The sequence below is a fragment of the Mustela nivalis genome, assembly GCF_964662115.1.
Source record: "Mustela nivalis genome assembly, chromosome: 1".
Classification (NCBI taxonomy): domain Eukaryota; kingdom Metazoa; phylum Chordata; class Mammalia; order Carnivora; family Mustelidae; genus Mustela; species Mustela nivalis.
Window position 1 is genome coordinate 5,427,996 of NC_139020.1, and position 25,715 is coordinate 5,453,710.

Here is a 25,715-nt window from a genome sequence, read left to right on the forward strand (position 1 = left end):
TTTTATGGTCAATCTTGGATCATGGGGCAAGAGTTTCTGTGAGGTCTGGGGAGCTGTTATACATGTCAACATACAAGCATGTTTCCTCAAACCTTACCCAACTACTATCTTTAAATAACATGGTGTTCAGAATGGTTCTAGTTCACAGAGACAGAAGTATAGTGTAAATCCAATTTTCTGCTCATTATTGAAAATATGCTTCAAGTCAAAAAAGATTGCAGGGGCGCCTGGGTGGCTCAGTGGGTTAAGCCTCTGCCTTTGGCTCAGGTCATGATCTCAGGGTCCTGGGATCGAGTCCCACATCGGGCTCTCTACTCAGCGGGGAGCTTGCTTCCCCCTCTCTCTCTGCCTGCCTCTCTGCCTACTTGTGATCTCTGTCTGTCAAAAAAAAATAAAATATTTTTTAAAAAGATTGCAGAGATTATGAAGTCTCTAATTTTCAGGTGAAGAAAATGCAACCAGGAAGGGAGCCTGATGTGTCTAAGATCAGAAGCTAGTTGGTGACACAGTGGAGACTAGAGACAGGACTTTCATGTGCAGAGATGAGAGACCTGCAGGGGTTGTCTTGGTTACAAAACTATTTAAATAAGATCCTGGAAAGAGAAGCAGAGCACTGGACAAGGAGGAAACCATTATAGGTGACTCTCACTAAGGGGTAAAGATGTCCTCAAAATGTATATTTCTGTCCCACATAAAAACAGTATCATAAAAAAATGATTACCCACTCCCATTAGTGTCCAATGTTGTCATGAGACACTCCCAGATCCTTAGTCAACCCTTTATTAACAGTAGATGGGTCATCTGGAAAAATCTTGCTTTCAGGTTCTGGTTCGTGTAAATGAATAGAGTGAATGATAAAGACCCATGTTAACCAGTTAACCATCCCTGTGTACCCTTCCGGCCTTGTGCAGAGGATAACTTGAGAGAATGTGATCAAACCAAGTATCCCGGTGTCATCAAGCCCACCACACCCCCCAACTCAGTCACCATGAAGTGCAAAGGCCCACCCAATCCAGTCCCATTCTGAGAAGATAAACCAACTCTCTGTGGCAGGAGTGGAAGTAAAAGCCACAAGTTGGAAAGGTTATATAAATGTGGGCCCTGTCTTCATATCTAATGTAGAACATCTTGAATTTTCAGAACACTAGATCTGTCCGTGTGTTCCCATGGAGAATGGCTGCAGTTTAGCCAAACACTAACTGTTCTACAAACTTCATTTAGGTCCCAAGTCATGGCATTGTTACCTCAACAGTCAACCAAGAATATATATCATCTTCACTTAAATAAATGACACATTTCTTAAATATAGTAGATTTGCAAGCAAAACACCCCTTTCTTCTTGCCCTGTGTTGAAGTGCCCTCTTCAACTGGAAGGCTGGTTTGGTTGCACTGAAGGGAATCAGGCCACCACTACAGAGGATCCAGCCAGCTACACGGCAGCTGCCAAAAACTGAACACTCCAGTGCTTAAACCCTCCATCCTTCCCCACATAATGCATAGATGAGTTGGGGGGAGAAAAGTGAATTTCAGAGACTAAAAGAACAGAGTTGTAGCGTTGAATAAAGTCAAAATTAAATGGAACACAAATGCAAAATAGGAGCGCACTCCACCCTCACTGTCTTTAAATACCTTAAACAGTGACACCTTTCAAATGTCATGAATACCTTGTTCCATAAAAGATCACATTTTAGAAACCCAAGGAAATCCAACATGAAATGCACGCAGGGGAGAAAAGGAGTTCATTTGTTCAGGATTTCTAAGACAGGGGTTTCTGTGTCAGATCTCATTTGATGGAGGCAGAACGAAACTGATAGATGTCTCAAGGAGACGGTATCTCAGATCAGAAAATGATCCCGATGAAAAAGAACCATTCTCTGGGAGTATCTCATTTCAGAATTCTCTCAGACCCTGCAGTATGTTTAAGGGGAAGGCTGAGTGGAGTGGGGAACTATCTGAGAGCTTGCTTCTTCTGGGGTGGGAGGGGCGTCTCTGGTGGTCATCACATAGGACTGTTTTATCACCATGATTCCATCTGCCCTTCGTCATGGCCCTTGGCACAGATGTTCTCATTAGGTTCTCTCCTGGTGAACTCCAGCCCCACCCTCGCAACTTTATGTTCATGAAACACTCCTGGCTGGGACCCTCCACTACACCTTGTCCCACTCCAGACCCAGCACCTTCTCCCAAGCTTTCCTAAGTGTCTGGAAGAATAACAGTCCCTTCCTTCTTTGGCCATCTGAAATCAGCAACCCTGCAGCTCAGACCAGCTCGATGCCCATCCCCCTCGGGCACAATGACATTCTCTCTTCCAACACGTCAAGATAGTGTCCCTGTCCTCCATCCCCAAGACCTCTTCAAGGGACAGAGGGTCTCATATGAGAAAGTGTATTCCACTCAATTTACTTTTAGAATCAGAAATATAAAAACTACTCCTCTTTTTAGAGCACAGACACATTTGCTTGGAAACTCCGTCTTTCTCTGTTGTCCTCATTTTGTCACTAGGAAATGCTAGATAGCCCTCTAAGGATGCGACACAAGACATTCCGATTCCAACACTGAAGTAACCTCCTCCAGCAAGAGCTGGTGGCAGGCATGCCCGCTACGGAGTCTGCCGAGAGACAGGGAGGAGACCGGAGGGAACAAGGCAGAACCGCAGCCAGAGGACTGTCCCCAACCCTTAAACACTTTCCAAACAACTCACAGGGTTCTCAGAAGGGAGGCGTCCTTCCCCGGTGACATTAACTAATAAGAAGATAGCATTCCATTGAGGGTTGCTGGGGGGTAGCGGGGGAGGGATGGGGTGACTGGGTTATGGACATGGGGGAGGGCATATGCTACAGTGAGTGCTGTGGATTGTGTAAGACTAATGATTCACAGACCTGTACCCCTGAAACAGATAATACATGACATGTTAACTTAAAAAAAGAAGCTAGGACTCCAGAATTTAATAAACTCCCAATAAAAAGGAGCCCAGGTAAAGAATGGGTACATGATAGTTCTTTCTCATAACACGCCACGTATCCATAAAAAGTCAGGATTGGTACTTCAACATGTAAGTTTTGAGGTAATTTTTCTGACAGTCTCACTGCACCAGGGGCTACAGGAAAATAACAAAGAATATGTCTTTCATTTGGTTTCCCAGAACAGAGAGCCTGAGGCAAATGCTACAACTTTGTTAGAGAGGGCACGTGGACGAGGAGGCAGGAGGGAAGCGAGACTCATCCTCAAGTCCGCTTGCCAGCTGCAGCTGACAACGACCTCATCCCCTCCGAGAGTGGTGAGACCCCGCGGACCCCAGCAGGGAAAGGTCAGCGAGTAAGCCACCGGCCGCTGTCCCTCACCAGTCCAGTTCCTGGTGCTTCTCGACTGGGAGATGTCTCACAGCTGGCATCTACCAGGGGACAAGGAGGAAGTGCCGGGCAGGAGATGCAGAGGTGGAGACACGTGGTGTGGCCGGGAGGGGCATGCTGTCACTTCACACCTGCCTGAAGCCTCTGGAGCCCACACGAAGCTGGCCACCCACGGGGTCCTCCCTGACAGAGTCAGAAGTGACATCTGAAGGGTGTCTGACTCAGCACATAAATTTGTCTGAGTGACTCTTTCAACCAAGTTGCAACATCACGGACAACCCGTTCCTATTCAGTACTCCACTAGTGGAACAGACCACGCTGACTTTCTGGTAAGTAAGTGGCTTTGAATCCATTTCTCTCTGCACTTTGAGCTTAACATGGAGGTTGAAACATGTCTGATTATCTGTACGTGTGCAGGGTTCTACACACACCACTGGCACCTATGTCCTCACACGGCCAGCTTAGATAGAAAATGTGGCGATGTGGTGAGCCAGCTGACTGCACACTTGTGGCAAAAGCCACACTTTCTTCGAGAAGGAGCAACTGCATGACTTCTCAGTCCCCTATCCTTCCTTCTGCGATCCACCACAAAATCTTGGCGTTCTGGGAGTAGCCACTACCGGATAAAGTGAGTGAGGCAACGGCCTCGGACACAAAATTTAAGGGGGCACCAAAAAAGCCATTAGCCATTAATTAACCAACACTGCATGGGATCACTTACATATGGGATCTGAAAAAAAGCAAGAAAGGAAGGAGGGAGAGAGAGGAAGGGAGACTCAAAGAAACAGAGTAGAATGGTGGATGCCAGGGGCGAGGGGTGGGAGGATAGAGAAGAGATTGGTCAAAAGGTACAAACGTTCTAAGATGAATAGAGCGTGACGATCTCGTGCGCAACATGATCACTACATTGATAACACTGTTGTATCACTGAAATTTGCTAAGAGAGTAAAATTACGTATTCCTACCAAAAAACAGAGGTAAGTATGTCAGGTGAGGAATGGGGACATTAACCCGATGGTGGGAATCCGTCACAGTGTGCGCGTGTATCAAACCATCACATTGTTCGCTGCAAGCATGTTACAATTTTATTTGTCAATCACACCTCAATAAAGCTTTAAAAAGACAAAAAAAATTTTAAAGCAATATTTTAGAAAATCAAAAGTACCGTAAAAAGTCATGATAAACAAGATGTCCACATTGTATGTGAAGGCAGGATCGACCAGTATTACTGACATTTCCTTTGGCCTCGGGGTCCACACGGCTCCCCCAGGCACTGGCCACTCATTCTCCCCAAAGTAACAGATTCAAGAAGTTATGTAATTTCAAGGATTTGGAAAATTACTTGAGTAAAGTTTTGAGAAACTTCCATTTCCAGCTCTTTCATGGGACACAACTACAGGTTATGAGTTCATGCTGTCATTTTTCGAGTTCTTATTATATGACTTCAGAATACTGAAGTGGGGGGAGCTCACCTTTCATGCTCTGCTATCCATACCTGTAGAATTGGGCATGCTAATCATACATCATGGATGAAAGCAAATTACCAAAACCTCCTTCTGCTTCAGCGCAAACTCGGAACACTGAACAGTATGCCTCCTTGCAAAATTGTTCAGACAGTACATAGGGTTCCATCTTCAGGATGAGACACAGGTTTTCTTATCAAGTATTTACTTTTCATTCCAGAAGTTTGAAGAGAACGAAATGTGAAATGAATTTTAGCAGGTTAAATTTCAGGTCCAAATGACAGTCTGAGAAAGTTTTCTGAACATACATTCACAGCATTTAAATGGAATATTATTCAGCCATCAAAAAGAATGAAATCTTGCCATTGGCAATGATGTGGATGGACCTAGAGGGTATCATGCTCACCAAAATAAATCAGTCAGAAAAAGACAAGTACTATATGATTTCACTCTTTCGTGGAACTTGAGAAACAAAACGGATGAACATGGGGGAAGGGAAGGAAAAATAAAATAAGATAAAAACAGAAAGGAAGACAAACCATAAGGGATGCTGAACTCTAGGAATTAAACTGTGGGTTACTGGAGGGGGGAGGGGGTAACTGGGGGGTGAGCCTTCAGGATGGCACGTGATGTAATGAGCGCTGCGTGTTATACACAGCTGATGAATCACTAAATTCTACCTCTGAAACTAAAAATTAATTAATTAATTAATATAAGTATATGAATCTGTGTTGTATCTTTATTGGTTTGATGTTTAATTTAGTGGCATGATTTGACCAGAGGTTCTCCACTTCCAAAGCCTCCATAGGCTTGGAGAACAAAGAACCTTCTCAAGTGAATGTCCCAGGCCATCCCCAAGGTCAGCAAGGCCTCACCTATTCTTCACCCCTGTTCCCCAGTCCCCCCAAGAGGCTAAACCAGTGACAGTGAAAGAGGTTGCTCACTGGCCTGGCATCAGCCTCTCACTGCTGCCACAGAAGAAAAATACTCCAGTTTAAGAATTTTGATCTCTCCCAGGCTAAGAAATAAAAGATCCTTCACAAAAGCAGATTGTCAAAATTGGGTACATTCACCATTGTGCAGGCCCATCAGCAGTGACAGTTATGGATTCAGTGCCAGACAGATGCCTGCACTCAGACTGGGTGAGAGACTCGTTCCTGGACCGTTCACTTTCTGCAGTGAGCCAGCCACTGGCTGGGCCCAAGTGTCCCAGGAGAAGGGCACATTCTCTGACTTAGTTTGGCTCACAACCTGGGGGGACACACAGAGAATAAACCAATCATGTCTATGAGCTGGCTAAGAGCTTGACCCAGGATGACTAAGATCTGCGCAGAGGTAAGGGACCAGGGCTCACCAGAGTGAGTGGGAGTCAACGGGGGCTTTTCCACATCTTGATCAGTGTGAGTCATGGTGCCCCTACCCCTGCTGTGCATCTCTGGGGACATCCCTTACTGGAGTCTCTGCTCCCACCTCTGAGAAGGAACGGTCATAACCTCTGGCCCCTGCCGGCTGCACGTCAGAACCCGGCTGCAAGGAGGCATGCTTGCATGTTGGCAAAACTTGCATGCTTGCAAGTTTTCCAGAGGTGGTGTAACCCGGTGATATCAAGTAGATGCATGTCTACAACAAAAGAAAGAAGTTGTTTGAAGGCATCTTCATTGCGCGTGCACGTGTGTGTGTGTGTGTGTATGTGTGTGTGTGTGTGTTTTCTTTTTTAAGCACTTTGCTCTCTGTTTCCAACATCCGGCCTCTCTTGGATTCTGTCTACCAAGTAGTTGCAGAGATTTGGCAAAAGAACGAAAGAAAAATCCGTCTCATTCCCATGATGGCTTGGAAGCTCTTGTTAGAAACTGCTACTTAACACCGTCTATCCCCAGGGATACATTTTCATCCAAGTAATTTTTCTCCTCGGGGCTGTCTTCTTTTCGTGCTGTTGTTGTATTCGTATTTCCAATCGTTGCAGGGTTTCTAGTTCCCCTGAAATGGTAGCATCGTGAAGAGCAGTTTCTCAGATGGGTCCTAAATAAGAGGAAAAACACGAATCTTCCCATCTGTGGTGCGGGCCATGCTCAGGGGCCATGACATTTGGAACATCGCAGGTTCTTCCCAGAATCGACGCCTTGCCCGGGGGAAACATCAAGATGGGGATTGTCCCTGAAGATCTCAGCTCACCCTTCCCAGCACTTTTTGTGTTTTCCTTTGCTCACCATGTTAATGAAGAAATAAAAATGTGTGTTTCTATGGTATTATATTTAACATTTTATTGACAGAGTTTCATGAGTCTCTTGAATGAAATATCAGACTTTAAATGAACAGGGAGCAAAACCACGGCCACGGCACCGTGAAGTGGGCTGAGCAGCTAGGTTGACCAGCAGGAAGTTGATGACTGCTTGGGGCCACCACAGTCATTGAACAGGTGGCTTCTCGGGAACATCAAAGGCACATCATTTAAAGCTGATTCTAAATCAAAGTCCCTGAATTTGTCTGAAGAGCAGAAGAGACTTTCAGGCCAACATTGCGTGGTAAGTACAGGACAGATTTCATTTCTTGGCACTGATATTTTAAATCACCTATAATTCTCGAATCCAAAAATGGAGCAGTAAAACTCCACTAATTTAATCCCTGAAGGTGTGGAAACTAATTGCAAACGAGACTTCAGCTGGAAGGGTTTAAAAAAACAATCATTGGTTAAAAGAAAAAGAGATGGGACCCTCACTGGCAAGGGCACTAACCTTTGTACTTCTTCCTCATCCCCCTCCAGGTGCTCGCCAGCATTGGGCAAGACCCACAGGCCAAAATTCCACCCCAGAAGCTGTATTCTGCCCTTAGCATCTTTAGCCTGACCTTTATGGTAATAGAAGTAATTCGCATTGCTGTGGTTTACGCAGACCATTTACAAAAGCACCTTCCTGTTTAGGGATCTGTGTGTGGTTTGTCTTATTGAAATTCACTTTATACTTTGTCCTACAGCCATATTTTAATCTTTTTTAAGATTTTATTTATTCATCTGAAAGAGAGAGAGCACGAGCTGGAAAGCAGCGGGAGAAGGAGGAGCAGAGTCTCTGCTGAGCAGGGAGCCCGCGGCGGGACTCGATCCCGGGACTCGAGGATCATGACCTGAGCCGAAGGCAGATCCTTAACCACCTGAGCCGCCCAGGCGCCCCTCCACCCGTATCTTTTAATTCGTATTTTTCACCCTTAAAAACCTTTCCTGTGCTGATTTTCTTTGTTAAATAACACTTTTTTTTTTCATTTATAAAATAGGATATGGTCATTATGAAAATTTCGGAAAATAAATGTACTTTGCTCTGCGGCAAGGGAGCCTCCCGAGCCCTCTCTCCCAGATGGGCCCCATGAGCAGGTGGCCGGGTGTCCACTCAGAGCGCAGGACAGAAGCCCACTTAAAGACCAGGCAGCAGCTGCTGTCACCGAGCATTCTCTCGGCAGTTTGAGACTCCGGAGTGATTCGCAAGGACCGGAACTGTCCGCATTCCCCTGATCGTTTCCCTACACTCCTACCGCTTCAGCTGTCAGTCACAAAACACCTATGCAGGCCTCGGTGACTGTGGTAATCTCCAGGCAGGGCGGATAGCTTACATCATAAATTGGGATTATTTTTATTTAGGGTGTGATGGTGAAGGAAGTGGGCTCTGGAGCTAACAGGGAGCAAAGAGCAGAATCTAAAGACACACCAAGAACTTTATGGGGCAGCAGGACAGTCTGCGGCAGGACCGTCTGGGATAGGACAGTCAGCGGTAAAACAACAGTCTGTATCTCAGTGCTTAGAAAGCAATCGTGTCAAAACTCATCAGCTATAAACCTAACAAGGTAGCTTTTACTATCTGCAAATTATACCTTTATAAATACGACTAAAAAAAGAAAGAAAGACAAAAGAAAAGTAAGGGAAGTCTCCTGCAATCCTGGAATTACACTGTCCAGACTCTCCCAGTGCTGCCCCTTAGCCGCTGTGGGACCCTGCGCAGGTCACTTGCTTCTCTACGCCCCAGTTTCCACTTCCATGAAGCCAGAACGGTACACCTCCTTCATCAGGCTCGGAGAATTACATATGAAGCAAATGGTCTCAGGGCACAGGCCTGGGCCCTGAAAGGAACCAGAGGGCAAAGCAACAGGAAGCCAGGCTTCAAAAGAGGTCTGCCTCTCGTGTTTCCATTGTGTTCCATTTGCAGTGGGCTAAGGTATGAAAGCACATTGGGCCCAGCAGTTTGGGGACCAGGAGGAACACCAGCTCCTACATGTGACCCTGAACCAGTGATTTTACTCCTCAGAGCTCGGCATCTTCATATGCTCAGCTTCTTCTCCATGAAGGATTAAAATAAATTAAATTAAATTAAGTCAAATTACATGAAATTACATTAAATCAAAACTTAGCTCCCATGGCTATTATGAGAATGTAAAGAGAGAATATTGGGATTGGTGATGATTTTTTTCACCGAGTAGGTAGTCTCTGCTTCTTAGTTATTATTAATTTCAGGTGGGCCTCTAATCCCAGTGTGGATGTGCTTTGTGTGTTGATACAGAGGACAGCTTGTGTTTTTTCCCAGAAAGAAAAGACGTGGGAAGAGGGTAGAATGGTAACCAGTGGCAGAGGGGGGAGGGCCGCCGGGAGGCGGGAGCGGTCCTGCGGGCCCCTGTGTGAAGCGAATTCATCTGCAGAGACCCACACGGCGGAGACTGAGAAGGAAGCATCAGCCGATACACAGCCTCTCTACTGACCCCACCAAGAGCAGAACTAGTCTGCCCTGAGGGTCCTGGGAAGCCCCATGGATCTGTAAGTTTCCAGAAGGATCCATGAACGTGGACGTCATCATTCACCTTCCACATCTGCTCTGCATCCAGAGCAGCGCTTCTCCATCTGCCCTTCCTTCGTTGCCTTCCTATCGTGGTGGCAACTGCTTAGAATATCCTCAGAATAAAGGCCATCAGGGTAAAGGGCAGATGCTTCTCCAACAGCTGCCGTGACCCAGCAAGAGATAAAAGCCGGCTCTCCGACAAAGACACAGATACCCCAACGTGCACTACTTCCCGGAGTGCACCCAGAAGACACCAGAGCCACGTGGAGCAGAAAAGTGCAGCGGACACTGGCTCTGCTCCCCACCCCGGGAGCTACAGCCGGTCAGCCCAAAGCCGTGAGAAAGAAGGAGTTGGAAAAGCATCTACAAAAGATAATGGTAAAGGCAAACCCTGAGATGAGCCTCTAAACTACGTCAGTAAAGGACAAGTCGATCTTGTACAGATGATGATGGGGGCAAAAACCAACAGGCATGGCCGGGACGAAATGAGACCTGGACTGTATCACTGTGAAAACACCAAGCCTGCCCGTCCCTCCTCTAGTCATATTATTTTTAGGGCACTTTTATATTTCAAAGGCCAGAGAAGATGTGAGGTCAGACGGTCCACGTCCCCCCAGGTTACAGAGGCCCCAGAGAAAGACCTCTGTGCTTTGCTTTCAGCACTAAACACCGGCATTCTACCCCTCCCTCCCTTCCCCAGAATGGCTGGTAAAGCCCAGTGCGAGGTGCAGTCAGGTGAAGGCCGAAGACCGCAGGATGAACTTGCCCTCATAGCCGGGAGAATCTTGGCCTGCCGAGCCCTAACCAGCCACCCTTCCCAGGCCCTGCAGGGCCATCCGCCACGGCCACACGTTTCCACCATGGCTGAGCCCCCCATGATGTAAGGCTGCACTCAGCTTCCTCATCAAGTGAACAAAACGCGCTGCAGGAGAGGGGAGAGTCTCATCCAGATCCACGGCTAGCCAAGAGAAGCCCCATTTAAGTGGGCTTGAGTGAGAGATCATGCTTCCGGGTTTGGCAAAGCCTTCCTTCTTTGCACCAAGGCAGCAGGCTCCATCTCTGCAAAGCAACAGTGGAACGCTACTGTAGCAACAATCCTAGGACGTGGAAAGGACAACTAGTCCCATTTAATGGATACAAAATTTCAGGCACAGAGGGAGAGACGCAGTGACTTGCCCAAGGATCTACAGCTGCTCATCTGCAAGGGAAGGAGTGTGGACGTAGGCAGACTGCTCTGGGCGTCTGCACACCTGCTGCTTCATCTTGCCCGTGTAGAGGGTGCAATATTGGCTTGGAAGATGGAAGATCTGACTTTGATGACCCCCTGTGCCATCAACGGCACAAATATTTTATGCCTGGACCCGTCTGGTGGCAGAGTGGGGGTTGTGCTTCCTGAACCTCCTCCTTACTCCCCCTCAGTGTGGAAATCCACATCACCCCACATGCTGTGTGTATGAAATTGCATCGCCAGTTTCAGGGGAAAGATGGGGTGAACATACTTCACAGGATTGCCAGGGAGCCTGGTCACCACGGGGCAGTGTTCAGCCCATTCAGACCCCAGACCTGCAGACGTGCTTCCCACGCCCGTGAGAACGGGGCTTGGGGAATGTGCAGACAGCTCTCACTCCGTAGCTCCCTCTGTCTAGGTGTCCTGATTTATTTCTCACACATTGAACTAGTTCTGCGCACTCCCCTCTGCGCACTCCTCCGAGGGAAGCTGAAGCTCCGGGCTCGTGTGCGGACTCCTTGTGATAAGGCTCAGACGGTAACCCTGCACGCTCCTCGGCGTGCTTCTCCCCGAGGGGGTGTTCTGAGGCTGCAGAAACCGGAGGTTTTCTTTTTTGGTAATGAAGAGGCAGCCAGATTTTCTCCCCCACTCAACTAAAACGAAAATAGCTTCAGAACACGTAGAAGTCTGAGGTTGTGTACTTCTGGAAGAAAGGGGATTGCTTTGTCATAAATCAGCTGTCATGGCTCAGGGAGTGAACGGAGACAGATTAGAAGACCAGATGAAGGTGGACAGGCCATCTGATCAGCTGCACCCCAGGGAGGTGAAAATTCTAGCAATCTCCCCACTGAAGATGAAATGCACGCATACCCAGCACCGACACCAACACCACCTACCAGCTCAGTCTCATGCTCTACCTCCTTCTCGGTGGATAGCGGCTCCCTGCCTTATTTCCAAGTCCCCCCAAGATCCAGAGCCATGTAATCTGCTGGAAAACAAGCCCAGGTGTGACTTAGGTCAAGGTCGTCTTCCTGGGTCGGGGTTGATCCAGGCGACTGACGTTCATGCCATGGTACAGCTTTGTATCTGCACATCCTGACCCGGGCTCCTGCTCTGATGAGACCCTTTGCTTCCCAAGCATGAAGCGTCTCTTTAATTGAACACGCCTCATACTCCTGCTCTCCGTGTCCCTTCCCCCCCAGGGAAGAAAACGTGATGTAGCAGGTACCTCGGCACAAGCTGGCCGCCCACCGCATCCATCTGAATCAATGGTCAGCACTCCATAAAGTCATTTTAAATTGGAGTGCAGGGAGTTTTCCAGACTGGGGTCACAGTTTTGCATTTACATGGTCTTTTAAAAAAATGTATGCTTTCCAAGTGCTTTATAATCAAAGTTATTCCTCCAACCTCGAAGCAGTCCTGGGCAGTCAGCCAGCATCACCTGGTTTCTTGGGCAAGCATGCTGCTAGGTGGGCTTGCTCAGAACCAGCCTCGATGCTCCCTCTGACTCAGCAGGAAGACCCTCCAGCCACCTGCTCCCGTGGGCAGGCATGGGCCATTCTGAAAACATCCTCTAAGTGAGGGAAGAATACATAAAAGTCTCCTGACATTGCCAAGGGATAAAAATGCTTCATCAGAGCACACACTCTCTCCCTCTCCTTCTCTTTCGCTCTCCACTAAAAAGCAATCAGGAAGCCCCCAGCTTCACCCACAGCCAGCCTCCTGGCCATGTGACCTGTGCAGTCACATAGGGCCTCTGGCTCATAAAAGCCCCAAGCTTGGCTTAACACTCTGTCATCATGGTTTTGAAATTCCTTTTATTTTTTTTTTAATATTTTGGAAGAAAGGTTGTTTTTGGTTTTGGTTTTTGTTGTTGCTGTTGTTTTGTGTTTTGTTTGTTTGTTTGTTTGTTTGTCAGAGAGAGAGAAAGAGAGAGCAAGCACAGGAGTTGGGGGGAGGGGCAGAGGGAGAAGCAGGCTCTGCATTGAGCAGAGAGCCGGATGTGGGACTCAATCCAAGGACCCTGGGATCATGACATGCACCAAAGGCAGACGCTTAACCAACTGAGCCACCCAGGCATCCCGGTCTTGAAATTCTTAATAATGTTTTCCTTGGAGCCCCCACATGTCTGTTTTTCCCTGGGGCCCCACACCCGTGCCACTGTCCTGCCCTACTGGCCAAACATGGACTTCCCCAGGACTGTCCAGCTCTGTCTGAGCCACCATCACCTCAGAAGGCATCTTATGAGGAAGTAGACAGGAGCAAACAACCCCACAGCTGCTGCTCGTCTTGAAATTGCCTCATTGCTGGTGGAGATCCGCCTGACTCCTCAGTCCCTGTCTTTCCTCCTTGTGGAAATATGCAAGGGACCTGGGAGAGAGAGTCAGGTGTCCCCCCAAGGGCACTGCTTACAGTACTGAAGTTACAACAGGATGCTGCCTTTATGCGTTTGTCATGTAAGAATTCAAAATCCTCATCCCAAATTCCATGGTCAGGGAGCTCTCGCGTGAATTTCAGCCAAATCTGGCTCTCAGCAAGAACGCAGCAAGAAAAAAGGTGGTGTGGAAATTCACTAAATAGTGCCCCAGGATGAGTCCTCCTTAAAGATGGAACGGATTAAATCCAGATGAAAAGACAACAGTAAACTCGCATGAGGTATTTGGTGGAGGGATTTGACAAATTGCTACATCTATTTTAAGAAAATATTTTCCCGAATAGGTGAAATAGCCCACATTTCTGAGGTATAGAACATTGCCAGAAATAATATTTGCGATGTGGCACCGTATTATCTCTGTATTTTGACAGGACTTATGCATATGTGAGAACAGAGTTATAAATATCAGGATGAGCCCATGCCTTGAATCAACTCCAAAGAGAAGAAGCCACTCAGAATGGTGAGGAATCCACCAGGGGCTCTGAGATACAACGTGAGCTGTGATATCTTGCCCTGGACAAACGTTAATACTCATATGGAAGGAGGGCTACAGGCATATCTGAATTCACTTAGGCATTTCTCACAAGCAGAACATGGAACTTTCAAAATGCAACAATAGGCACAATTTGCACAATTCCAAAAGTCTTCTTGACGATACACATGTAATCTGCTTCCAAAGTCCTAAAGAGATGACTCACTGAACACTTTTAAAGGAAGACATGATAATTTAATAGAACCTAAATATCCATTGATAAGGTTGGGAAAATGACACATTTAAAGCAATTTGTATCATCAGGCAAGAGGTAGAAATCAACTATAGTATCATAATGGATATGTATCTGTTCCTCAGACTTGAAGATTGCTAAATTGTCATGTGGTTCTAAAATCCATAAATTTTCAGACTAACCATTAGCCATGGTGGTTATTCCTCAGTCAATATGTACTGAGATCCTACTTCTAGAAGCATTGACTCTATGGGGAAGGTCCCCTGAACCCTTCCTTCCTCTCCTTCCTACAACAATGGCACTAGTCAGTGTTTCCACTAGTTTATACAGTGACCACATGTGAAGTTGGGTTAATTTCACAGGATTCTGTCTCCCTGGATAGCCTCTAAGCTCCGTGAGAGGTACGGGCCATGTCTTCTTCGTTCACCCAGCACAGCGTGCAACATGTATAGATTCCCCATCCATGTGGGTTGAAGGGCAGGTACCAGAGAGAGGAAAAGTGTAGAAGACATAGTTTCTGTTTTAAAGGTTCCCACTCTAGAAGGCAGGAGGAAACATGGCTGACAAAATATGTGATGATACACACAATGGTTTTGACCAAAGGGCTGCCATTCTCTGAGCAAAGGTTTTTTTAAGAGTTCTATTTGAGGGGTTCAGATGCTCTTTCTTACTCAAACAGAGATGGGGGTAAGGCAAGAAATGAAAGTGATTGATGTAAAGACAAAGTCAAGGAAATTGGCAGGCAAGTCAGAAGACGGTCAGCGTCAGTCTCAACAAGGAACTTCATGGTAGCCGTGCACCAACGCTCACTGACCTCTCCTTACATTATTGGGACAAGAGTTGAGGTTCAGAGTACACACTTGAACCTCTAGAAATAAAGTGGAAGACCTGGGGGCAGAAAGAATGACTTCACCAAGATTTCTGTAGCTGCTCTTTTTTTACTCAAGGCTAATAAAAAAAAAAAAAATCCAGGACAATACTGTTTTTCATAGATTTCATATCTAAAACCTAAATGGAATTGGGGCAGGTGTAAAAGAAATTGGGTTGTATCCAGGATGTGACAGAAAATGAGAAATCTAATAGGAAAGGAAATGTGTAAGTGAAACCCACACTGGCTTTTCCTCAAGAATCTCTGTGATTTTTTAACAAAATTTGCCTTCAGGCACTCAGCTCCCTATTTTAAAATGACTACTTTGAATAAAATGACAACTGTGGTCTCCTTCAATTCCGTGAATTCTAAGTAGGAACATAGAAATGACCATTTTTCTCTAGGTCAGTGGTCTTTAAGCAGGATGACTACGCCCCAGGAAAGGGCAGGACTACCATGTTCAGCTGCACAGGTTGTACACAGCACAATCCCAGGGGGCAGCACTGATACAGACTATAGCAGGAATGGCATCTCTGGAACTGTAAGGTTCTTAACTCTCACGACCAGGCATGGTGAAGGAAACTTTAAAATTTCTATGTATATCTTTCTAGGCTCGGAAATCAATAAGAACAAAATAAGGTTTTATCCATAGCTACTTTCGGGATTGATAGGGACAATGTCACTTGGTGAGTAGGAAAGAATGGGAGTCCCACAACTCTTGACTTGCTCTCAGAATATCACCATGTGCTGCATTGCAGTTCCTTGAGCTCCGGGAGGAGGATTTATAGATTACATAATCTACCTTTAACGAAACTAATCTTCCCGCTTAGTAGGAAAGTGACTTTTAGAAAGTCTTGCATGCCATGACATGGAAGAACCTTGAGGACATCATGCTGAGTGTAATCAACCGGGCACAAAAGGACAAGTACTGAGCCCATGTATATGAGGCCCCTGGAGTAATCAGATCCACAGAGACAGAAAGGAGAAGAGTGATCGCCAGAGGAAGGGGGTTTGGGGGAAGGGACTTGTTGTCTAACGGTGTAGAATTCCGGTTTTGCAGGAGGACCCAGTTCTGGAGGTCTATTTCATAATAAAGTAAATACATGTTACACTACCGAATTATACACTTAAAAATGGGTAAGATAGCAAATATTATGGTAGGCTTTTTACCCAAATTAAAAAAAAAAAAACTGCATCAAATTGCACAGATTGAAAAGAATACAAACACCATCAGCAAAAACAACAAGGAAGCAGCGGGAGTACGACCTAACCTTGGCGCTACTGCTAGAACAGCTTCATGAGCACCAAGGCGAGCTCCTGACCCACAGCCATCAGACTGGAGGCAGTGCCATCGTCGAGACTGCTTGACCAATTCACGGCATCGGGGATTTCTCTGCCTATCAAACAAGCGTTGGAAAATGTGAAAAAGAAAAGCCCAGGTGCGCTTTGCCATTTTGGTAAGCCCAGGAAAAGAAAAGTGATATTTTTCTCATAATCTCTGACAAAGGAGGGATGTTACTTATAAGGAAATTACATGTGTCAGAATCTTCCATTTAAAAACAGGAATGGGGGTTGCACCTGGCTAGCTTGGTCAGTGGAGCGTGAGACTCTTAATCTCAGGGTTGCTAGTTCACGCCCCATTTGGGTGTACAGATTACTTAAAAGTTTGATGCAACATGGGGGCTTAAGTGGGTACGAGAAGAATCAATGAAACAAGATGGGATTGGGAGGGAGACAAACCATAAGTGACTCTTAATCTCACAAAACAAACTGAGGGTTGCTGGGGGGAGGGGGTTTGGGAGAAGGGGGTGGGATTATGGACATTGGGGAGGGTATGTGCTTTGGTGAGTGCTGTGAAGTGTGTAAACCTGGTGATCCACAGACCTGTACCCCTGGGGATAAACATATGTGTTTATAAAAAATAATTTAAAAAAAGTTTTAAAAAGAAATACTAAATAAAATAAAATAAAACAGGCATAATATCTTTTTTTAAAAAGAATTTATTTATTTATTTATTTATTTATTTGAGAGTGAGGGAGATCGAGAGGGAAAGCACGAGCAGGCTGAAGGGCACAGGGAAAGCAGACTCCCTGCTGAGCAGAGAGCCCAATGCGGGGCTCGATCCTGGGACTCCAAGATCATGACCTGAGCCGAAGGCAGAGGCTTAACAAACTGAGCCACCCAGGTACCCCAGGTATAATATCTTATTTAATTTTTAAATAGTGGCACTTAGCGCCTGATGGATATAAAAGAATACTGGCAAAAAAAAAAAAAAAATTCTTGGGGAGAAAGAGAGAACATATTTTCTTGTTCTATTTTTACTTGTCTCATTTGGGCAAGACAATTGTTGATGAGTCTTGTCAACTTCTGGGGTCCTCTTTTCAGGTATTGTATAAAATCAAAATAACCAGGGGTGCCTGGGTGGCTCAGTGGGTTAAGCCTCTGCCTTTGGCTCAGGTCATGATCTCAGGGCCCTGGGATGGAGCCCTGTGGCAGGCTCTCTGCTCAGGAGGGAGCCTACTTCTCGGTCTCCCTCCACCTGCCTCTCTGCCTGCTTGTGATCTCTGTCAAGTAAATAAATAAAATCTTAAAAAAAAAAATCAAGATAACTGATCACTTTGTTAGAACCTTGGCCAAGCCAGTTGTGTGTTATGAGGACAGATGACCATTTCTTTGCTGCGCTGCTACTCCGCAGTTGGGACTGTAATAGCAGGAAAAGTGTAATCTCCAGCCAAGCCAGATACAACCTCAGCTATCAAATAGCTTCCAAAGAGTCATAACCAAATATTCAAAAACTAACTTTCAAAAGGCATTCCATACCATTGGGTAAAGGATCAGAGTACCGATGACTTGAGATATTTCAGTCTTGGCAAAGCCCATGACTGCCCTCAAACTGGGAGCATAAACCTTCCAAGAAAAAGGGTTTTCCTGTTCTGTAGTTTAGTTACATCATGATACGAAAATTGCTTCATTCCAATACTTCTACCAATTCATACTTTTTAGCCGCTTCTCCCCTCAACGTTTTGCAGGGGAGTTTTCAATTTGTGGATGATTACCCTCCTGCTTTATGGTGCTAGTTTGTCTTCTTTTTATTTATAAGGTGGCAGTTCAAGAGTAAAATACAAAATAATGGCATTTAGAGGGTGATTGATTTTTCTGCCGGCAATGGTATAAATACGGCCAAGCATTTCCCTTTCAGAAATGGAATGTGAAGTCATTCAGTGAGATTCTGAAGCATAAATTTCGGGCTATTTGCAAGGCACAAACAATATTCAAGCACACTGATGCCTGGAATGTGTAACTTACACTGAACTGTTCGTGTGAAACAGCCCAGAAATGAATGTTCGATTTATAGGTCTGGACCAGCGGCAGCTGTGGCAAACTCACTTGGTTTATGGCACAAAACAATGATCTGTAGAATATCCTCATATCCATGCTTGAAAGGCACCTGTACCAAATCGAATGGAAAATATTTCTTTCCTCGTTACTTGTACCTCACTTCTTTCCAAAGATGGGATGAAGCCCGGTAAACGGTCGATACCCAGGAATGATAGGAATGCAGAGACAGAGGCTGCTGGACCGCACGGGGGCAAAGTCACCCAGTTCAGTGTCTGGTTTCCCCAGAGAACAGGCAAATGCATCTCTTTTTAGCATATGAATTGTCATATATTTCTATGTAAGATATAAGTTAACTTAAAACACTTGTATATGCAACTATCAATTTAAACATTTGGTTAATGAATATAAACATCGTTAATTTTTAAATATGAATTAAAATATTTGAATACGCAACTTGCTTTCTGCATGTGGGATATACTTTGCCTTCCACAGCATACCAGGATTTGCAGTGTGGTCGACCGTGACTCGACGCGAGGAATTATCTCACTAAAGATCTGCTCAGGCTCTCTCTGATCCCCCCTGAAGCACAATCAGATTGGTTTTCTATTTCAATCCAGCAAACCGTTTTGTAGGGCATTCACGGGCTCTGCCGCTCTGCCTACAGCTCCTTTTGTTTGAATTTCACAGAGCTTATCTAAAGTGAAATGGTCCCAGTGGAGACAACCGCGGACTACAGAATATTAGAATTATCTGTCCCTCCCTCAGCTCCCCTGTTTTCGTTGACATTTTTCCAAATGTCAAGGGTTCTTTCTGTCCAGATTCTCCCCAGATTTTCTCACTTTTTGCCTGCTGTCAAAGCATTTATTTTGCATATATAACAATGTATCCATTTCCAACTTAAAAGATTTAAATGACAAAAACCAGGTTTCAAACCAGGAGTTAAAAAAAAAAGAGAGAGAGAGAGAGAGAGAGAGAATTTTTATTTTCCAAACCCGTCTGGACTACAAATCTCAACATTTAGAAAAGAGGGTGTTCAGTCTGTTGGTCCCATTAACTGAAAAATCCACAAAATCCCCTTATTCGCCCCATAAAGGAATATCGCCAAGTGCCAGACCAGAAGCCAGGTCTTGTGGACAATGTAAATTCGTTCCTGTCCTAAGGAAGGTCACAGCCATAGGCCAACATGACCCATGCCAATAAATAAAATGCAACCCATAGCACTTTCTATGGTCTGGATGTTTGTGTCTCTTCAAACTTCATGCACTGAAATCCTAATCCCCAAGCTGAAGGCATTAGGAGTGGGACTTTGGGGAGCGGGGAGCTACCACAAATGAGACTCAGGCTCTCACAGCAAAGACCCCAGTCTTGGGGCACCTGGGGAGTTCAGTTGTTAAGCGTCTCCTTTCAGCTTCATTCATGATCCCAGGACCCTGAGATGGAGCCCCACACGGGCTCCCTGCTCAGCGGGGAGTCAGCTTCTCCCTCTCCCACTCACCCTGCTTGTGTTCTCTCTCTTGTGATCTTTCTCTGTGTCAAATATATAAATTTTTAAAAATCTCTAAAAAAAAAAAAAAAAAAGACCCCAGGCTCTCCCTGTCCCTTCTTCCAACATATGAGGACACAGAAAGGAGGGTGTCTATGAACCAGGAAGAGGATTCTCACCCGACCAAGCCAGCTCCCTGATCTCAGACTTCCAGCCTCTGGAACTGTGAGCAGGAATTGTCTATGGTTTATAAGGCACTCAACTGTGGGACTTTCTTATAGCAACCCAAACAGATGAAGACAGTAACAGCATGAGCTTGGATGCTGTGTTTTATAAAACCATCAGGCAAACATAACATAGATCTGTGTGTATGTATTTTCTAAAGTCCTTCTTTCCCACCACCCTCCAGCAAGAAGCCCCTTCTAGAAAGCCTTTCTAAATTAGTGAAAAGCTCCAGACTTGGGCTCATGATGTGATTCAGCTGTTCAGATAGTACGGTGAGCCCAGAAGGACAGAGCTGAGGACGGAAGGACCACAGTTTCACAAACGGTGACAGCCTTCCCCCTGTGACAACACCTCTCATGAAGGCAGAAATTATAATTTTAAAAATAACGCCGAAAATATATTCATCATAAATTCAAGGCACTGTCCCTGACCAAAAAAAAAGTATTTCCTTTTCATCTTGATCACACTATTCAACTAAATCTTTAATAAAATCAAGTGTGAGTCATTTTTTTCAATTTTTCCTTCTGAAAAAAAAAAAGTACATCTTGCGTTCTGTCATTCTTAGAATTCAAAAGAGGAAAACAGGGAGACTCCTGTTTGGGACACACCATTCGTTAATGAAATGTAGGATCAGGGAAACAAATTGTACGGCAACCCATGACAACCGTCAGCCCAGCAGTTACATTCCCCGGCTGAACTGTGACTTGTTCCCACTCCAGAAAAGTTGAACTGAGAACCCAAGTTGGGACGGGTGTCTTTCTGGACCTAACATCCCCAGTCAGAGTAGAGCGAGTGCCTAACTGGTATGATCCAGCAGAACGCGGATCCTCTAGACCTTCCTACATCCCTGCTGCTGGTCTACCCCCAAATGAGGTTAAAATTACAGAAGACCCAACTTTTGTAGCAACATGGACTGGACTGGAAGAGATGATGCTGAGTGAAATAAGTCAAGCAGAGAGAGTCCATTATCATATGGTTTCACTTATTTGTGGAGCATAACAAATAGCATGGAGGACATGGGGAGATGGAGAGGAGAAGGGAGTTGGGGCAAATTGGAAGGGGAGGTGAACCATGAGAGACTATGGACTCTGAAAAACAATCTGAGGGGTTCAAAGGGGCGGGGGGTGGGAGGTCGGGGTACCAGGTGGTGGGTATTAGAGAGGGCACGGATTGCATGGAGCACTGGGTGTGGTGCAAAAACAATGAATACTGTTATGCTGAAAATAAATAAATAATTTTTAAAAATTACAGAAGAAATTGAATTGTCCTTCGGCCTTCTGTTGCTAGGCCCTTGCAGCCAGTTGTAAAATCCATCTTATGCGGTTCCCCTCAGAATCTGCGTTTAACTGGTCTAAAGCACACGGTTCTCTGCGAACCAGGTCACCTGCCCGTTAGCATTCGCTAGAGTTCATGATGAAGTCATATTAAATCACACGACTATGATAATTCTCATTTCAGTTCGGTTTCCTACAGTTTGTCTTATCAATGGGTTTCCTCGACGACTGACTAGGTAAGTCCAAAAAAGGGTCATATGATATTTTTTGACCAATGGCTACTTTTGGGGGAAAAAAAAGAATCCTGTCCTTCCTATGCCCCCACCCAAGACTTAAGTGAGCTCATCCTCCCCTTGCAAATCTCTCCAGACAACGTGGTTCACTGTTCCCTTCCTTCTTTAGAGATTTAATGCGTAGCCAGTAGCTTCTGATGCTGTGTTAAGGAAAAGCATGTGGGTCTAAACATTTGCCCTTAAATGTCCGCAGTGTGTTCCTACCATGCCTCTGATGGGCACAATCCTTTTGTGGGCAGTGTCTGGGTGGAAGAAAGGCTCATAACCCTGACACGGAGTTGCCACCTCCCATCCAAGCCTGTGCAAGAAAAGAGCGGTGTCAGGAAAACACTTTCTCTAAGGGGTCTCAGGTCTAATTAAGAGCTGTCATCCGAGGCATTACTCAATAAGGGCTGCCCCCACCCTCTCTCGAATAGGGTGATGATGGGTGTCATTTTTTAAATTGATTCTCCAAATGCGTGCCTTTATTGCATTAAAATTTTGCTCCTGGCTCTCCTAAATAAGTTCTTTTGAAGAGCAACTTAAAAACTCACACCTGCACAAGAAAATAGGACAGACTGTCCTTGTTCATGGGACTCGTATTTGGTGTTTCGACAAGGGGAGTCTTTTTCTTCTCCTGTGCGGCGGGTCCAGTTGGAGAGAGAAGAGGACTTCGTAAAGTTCGGCCTTAGTGGTGAGGATTCCTGACCCAACTAACACACCTTAACCTGCATTGTGATTCCTACTAAATTATCTCCACGCCCATCTGACATACTTTAATCCTGAAATGTAAGTTGGACACCCCCACAAACCACCTCCACTCCCTCAGTGCCCTAAATGTGGACTTGACTTGCCTCACTACACCGGAGCAGCTCTTTTCAATCACCATTCTCTCCGAGAAGCCTTGTCACGGGGGATAGAGATGACACTGCGTCTTCGAGTCACTCCATGGAAAGCCAGCTCAGTCCCCAAGTCCCCACCCCTCACCGCCTTCCCCCTCAAAGCTAGAAGAGCTGGAGCAGTAGGGCCCACTCAGGGACCATTTGGCCCTTTGGGGGCCTCTCCTCGCAGCCCAGCTCCAGCACGGTTCAAAGGAGCAGCTGTGAGCTCGGGGGTTTCTGCCGCGGGCCCCAAACCCTGTCAGCTGGAGCAGACGCTAGTCCCCCACCAGACTCAAACAAATCCCGAAGTCAGAGGAAAGTCTGACAAAATCCATTGCTTTGGCCCTCTGCAGTAATTACCTACACGAGCAAGTAAACGATCATCTGAAATCCGTCCCTGCCTGCAAGCTATTAAAACAAGAAGCCACATGTAATTCAACCAACTAAGGAAAAGCTTTGGGGTGGGGAGAGGTTCAGTGCTCTACCCAGAAAGGAGCTTCTGTTTGACTTTATTAAATGTTTTAAGCAGATTTAAGTTTTAGTGAAAGGACAAATTCCCACTCTCTGAGGGACACGCACCCAGAAACTTGGGGACCAGCCAGAGAGCTGGTCACCCAGCTGGTGGCCAGAGGACTAGGGCTGCATGTGACAGGGGTGGGTGTGGGGGGCCTGGTGCAGGAGGGACAGGAGAGGAGAGAGTTGGAGGAGGGAGTTGGAAGGGGTGTGGTGGGAGCAAAGGGAGGTCAAGGCATCAGATGTGCCTCCTGCAGTATTTTATCAACATTCAAGGAAGCTTTTCCGGTGGCCTGCTAACGTGTCTAAGGGAATGGAAGGGGGGCGGGGGGGGGCAGGGCACAACTGCAGAGCTGCCCTAATTTTGCATTCAGCAGAAACGAGGTTGTGACCCTAATCATGGGCTGAGCTCTGGGATGTTTGCTTTCTCCCTGGGGACCCACAGTTGGGTGAACCCCGCTGAGCTGAGGCATTCTGGAAAGCTCCTGTGTGTGATGCCAGCCACCAGCCCCGGCTAAAGATGCAGTGAGAGCCCCAGGGGAGCCCGCAGGAGCACCACCGCTCCAGATGAACCCAGAGCAGCCAACTAGGGAAAAAAGGCCCCCCAGTGCGCTACTATTTTCTGACTCCCCCGTGAAACTGTTCATTTGTATACCTACTGGCCAACTCTCCCTAGCCATCACTTCTCGCTGGGAGCAGGGTGAGCTGACACAGGGTAGAAGCCTCAGAAATCTCATGGAGTCCAGCAGAAAGCCGCGGGACCTGGAGGCCAGGTCCACCTCGCCCCGTCTCTGCTTCGGGCCCCAGCTCTTCTTCCTCCCCCTCCTTCGGTGGCATCCAGGGCTCAGAGAGCTCCATACGCTCTCTGGACCCTGAGATCCACCCGGCGGCCGGCCGCCAGCCACGCAGCCTGAGTCCTGCCCCTCACTTGCCTCCGACCTGGAACCAGCTGACCTTGAACTTCTCTGTGCCTCAGTGTCCCCATCTGTCAACTGCAAATAATACTAGCACTTTCCTCACACAATTTGGGGAGGCAAATGGGGTAACACAAGTGAAGCACTAGACACAGAGCTGGGGGCTGAGAACAGGCAAAAGGGAGGTGCACTGGCATTTCGGGAGCTCCCAGCCATATCCACGGGGGGAGGCTCCCAGCTTCCCCCCGTCCTTCCACACTGCCTCACCCCCACTCTGTCCCAACCCTCACTCCTAAACCATATATACTTCCCGCACTTCTTCCTGTCACGTTTATGTCAAAAGTCACCCATCAGAGAGAGAGAGATGTAGTGAAGGCACATCTTATTTCTGAAGTTAATTTTACTCTAGACTTCCAAAAAAAGGATCACCCATCTGTCAAAAAAAAAAAAAAAAGATAGAGAATACAAAAGGTCTTTAAAAGTCATTATTGAAGTGCCGACCCAAAAGACATGAAAATGGACTTGTCTGGGTTACTGAGCTGAGTGAGGGGGTGGTAGACCCCCAAACCTGCTTCATTTAAAAGAAAGAAAGAGAACAGGCTCTTTTTAAAAATAAAATGAGCTCTCAGTTTGCCCCCAACAAAATCTCTTCTTTAGAAACATATTCAGAGAAGGGACTTGCAAAGGAACATGGTAGCTGGTCTTCCATCCACGTCTGTCCTGTCTTCGGCCCCGTCCCCACAGGCAGGTTTGTCACGGTCCTGGCAAGCTGCCTCTGTTACCGGTGCTCTGATTGACTGCACAGAGAGTTTGTGCTTCCCCACGGCCCTGCCGTGAGATCCTTCCCCTGCTTCTCTCCCAAGCCTGACCGTCACCGGGTAGCCTTCCTGCCAACATTCCACAAGGTATCCCCAGGCAAACACGTGAGGACAAGCGGGAAGCCACCCAAACCTCCAGAGACGCCAAGACTAGCATCAGCTTTCTCTCTGGAGGTCTTACACCCAAAGCACTTTCCAAAGTCACAGTCAAATCAGAAGCACAATGAATCCCTTTCTCCTTCTAAGGCAATTTTTTTTAAAAAGTTGCAAACTTAACCAGGGTCTGTACCTGCCATACCAACCAAGATGTCCATAGGGTCAGCCCTCAAAGCAAAGAGTTTCAGGGCTGATCTGTGCTCCGTCGCCACTGGGAACCCTTCATATTTTCCGAGACCAACTGTGGCCCCCGTCCCCTCTCACCCCCAAGTCTCCCTCTGCAGCTTACAGGGCCACTCACCTCACTCATGTTGCTCTAACACGGCAGCTGCGGGATCCCTGCGCTCGGCACCGTGCTCAGCACCCAGGATGCTGCTCAGGGGTCGCTATTCCACCGGTCCTGGCTTTTCTCTTAAAAAGGGCTGCCCGGTGGCATCATGCCTCCCGTAAGCCAATGAGCTTCCTGCACCTGCCTGCACGCCTGGCAGACATCTGAGAGCAGGAGGGGCCCCCTAGTGGAATGCAGCGGAAAGCCAGCCAGGTTTCTGCTCCACATTCTGCCAGGGAAGGAAGGAACCGCTTGATTTTTTTTTTTTTTTTTTTTTTTTAAGGTCGAGTAAGAGGTACAAAGATCATCACGGGTTTGCCATTGTCTATTAACTCAAGAGTCCAGGACTTAGACGCATGGAAAATACGTTTTCAATATCAGTGGAAAGAAGGTGTGTTTTTCAAAGGCCAATTCTGGAAACAACAGCCCATGCTCTCCTCCAAGAGCTGCAACCTCCCCTGTTCTTCTGGGCACAAACCTCAGCCTTTGGAGGAAATGTTTTCTGCTGCCCCCCACCCTGCGCCCAAATCTGCCAGGCTGCTTTACCCTGGGATTTCTTCCCTTGGTGGTAGGGCATGTCAGCTCTGGAACGTGGACATGGAGAGTCACACGGCAATGAGAGAGAGGGTCCCC

At 46.6% G+C, this 25,715-nt stretch overlaps 1 protein-coding gene across 1 annotated transcript in view; it reads right to left on the bottom strand.

The window, feature by feature from the left end:
- Window positions 1-25,248, bottom strand: part of PCP4 (Purkinje cell protein 4) — a 54,029-nt gene extending 28,781 nt beyond the window's left edge. The window contains exon 1 of the mRNA XM_082744931.1: window positions 25,056-25,248. Coding sequence (XP_082601057.1) covers window positions 25,056-25,064 — 9 coding nt within the window. The 5' untranslated portion in view covers window positions 25,065-25,248. The remainder of the gene's footprint in view (window positions 1-25,055) is intronic.
- Between the last annotated feature and the right edge of the window lie 467 nt (window positions 25,249-25,715).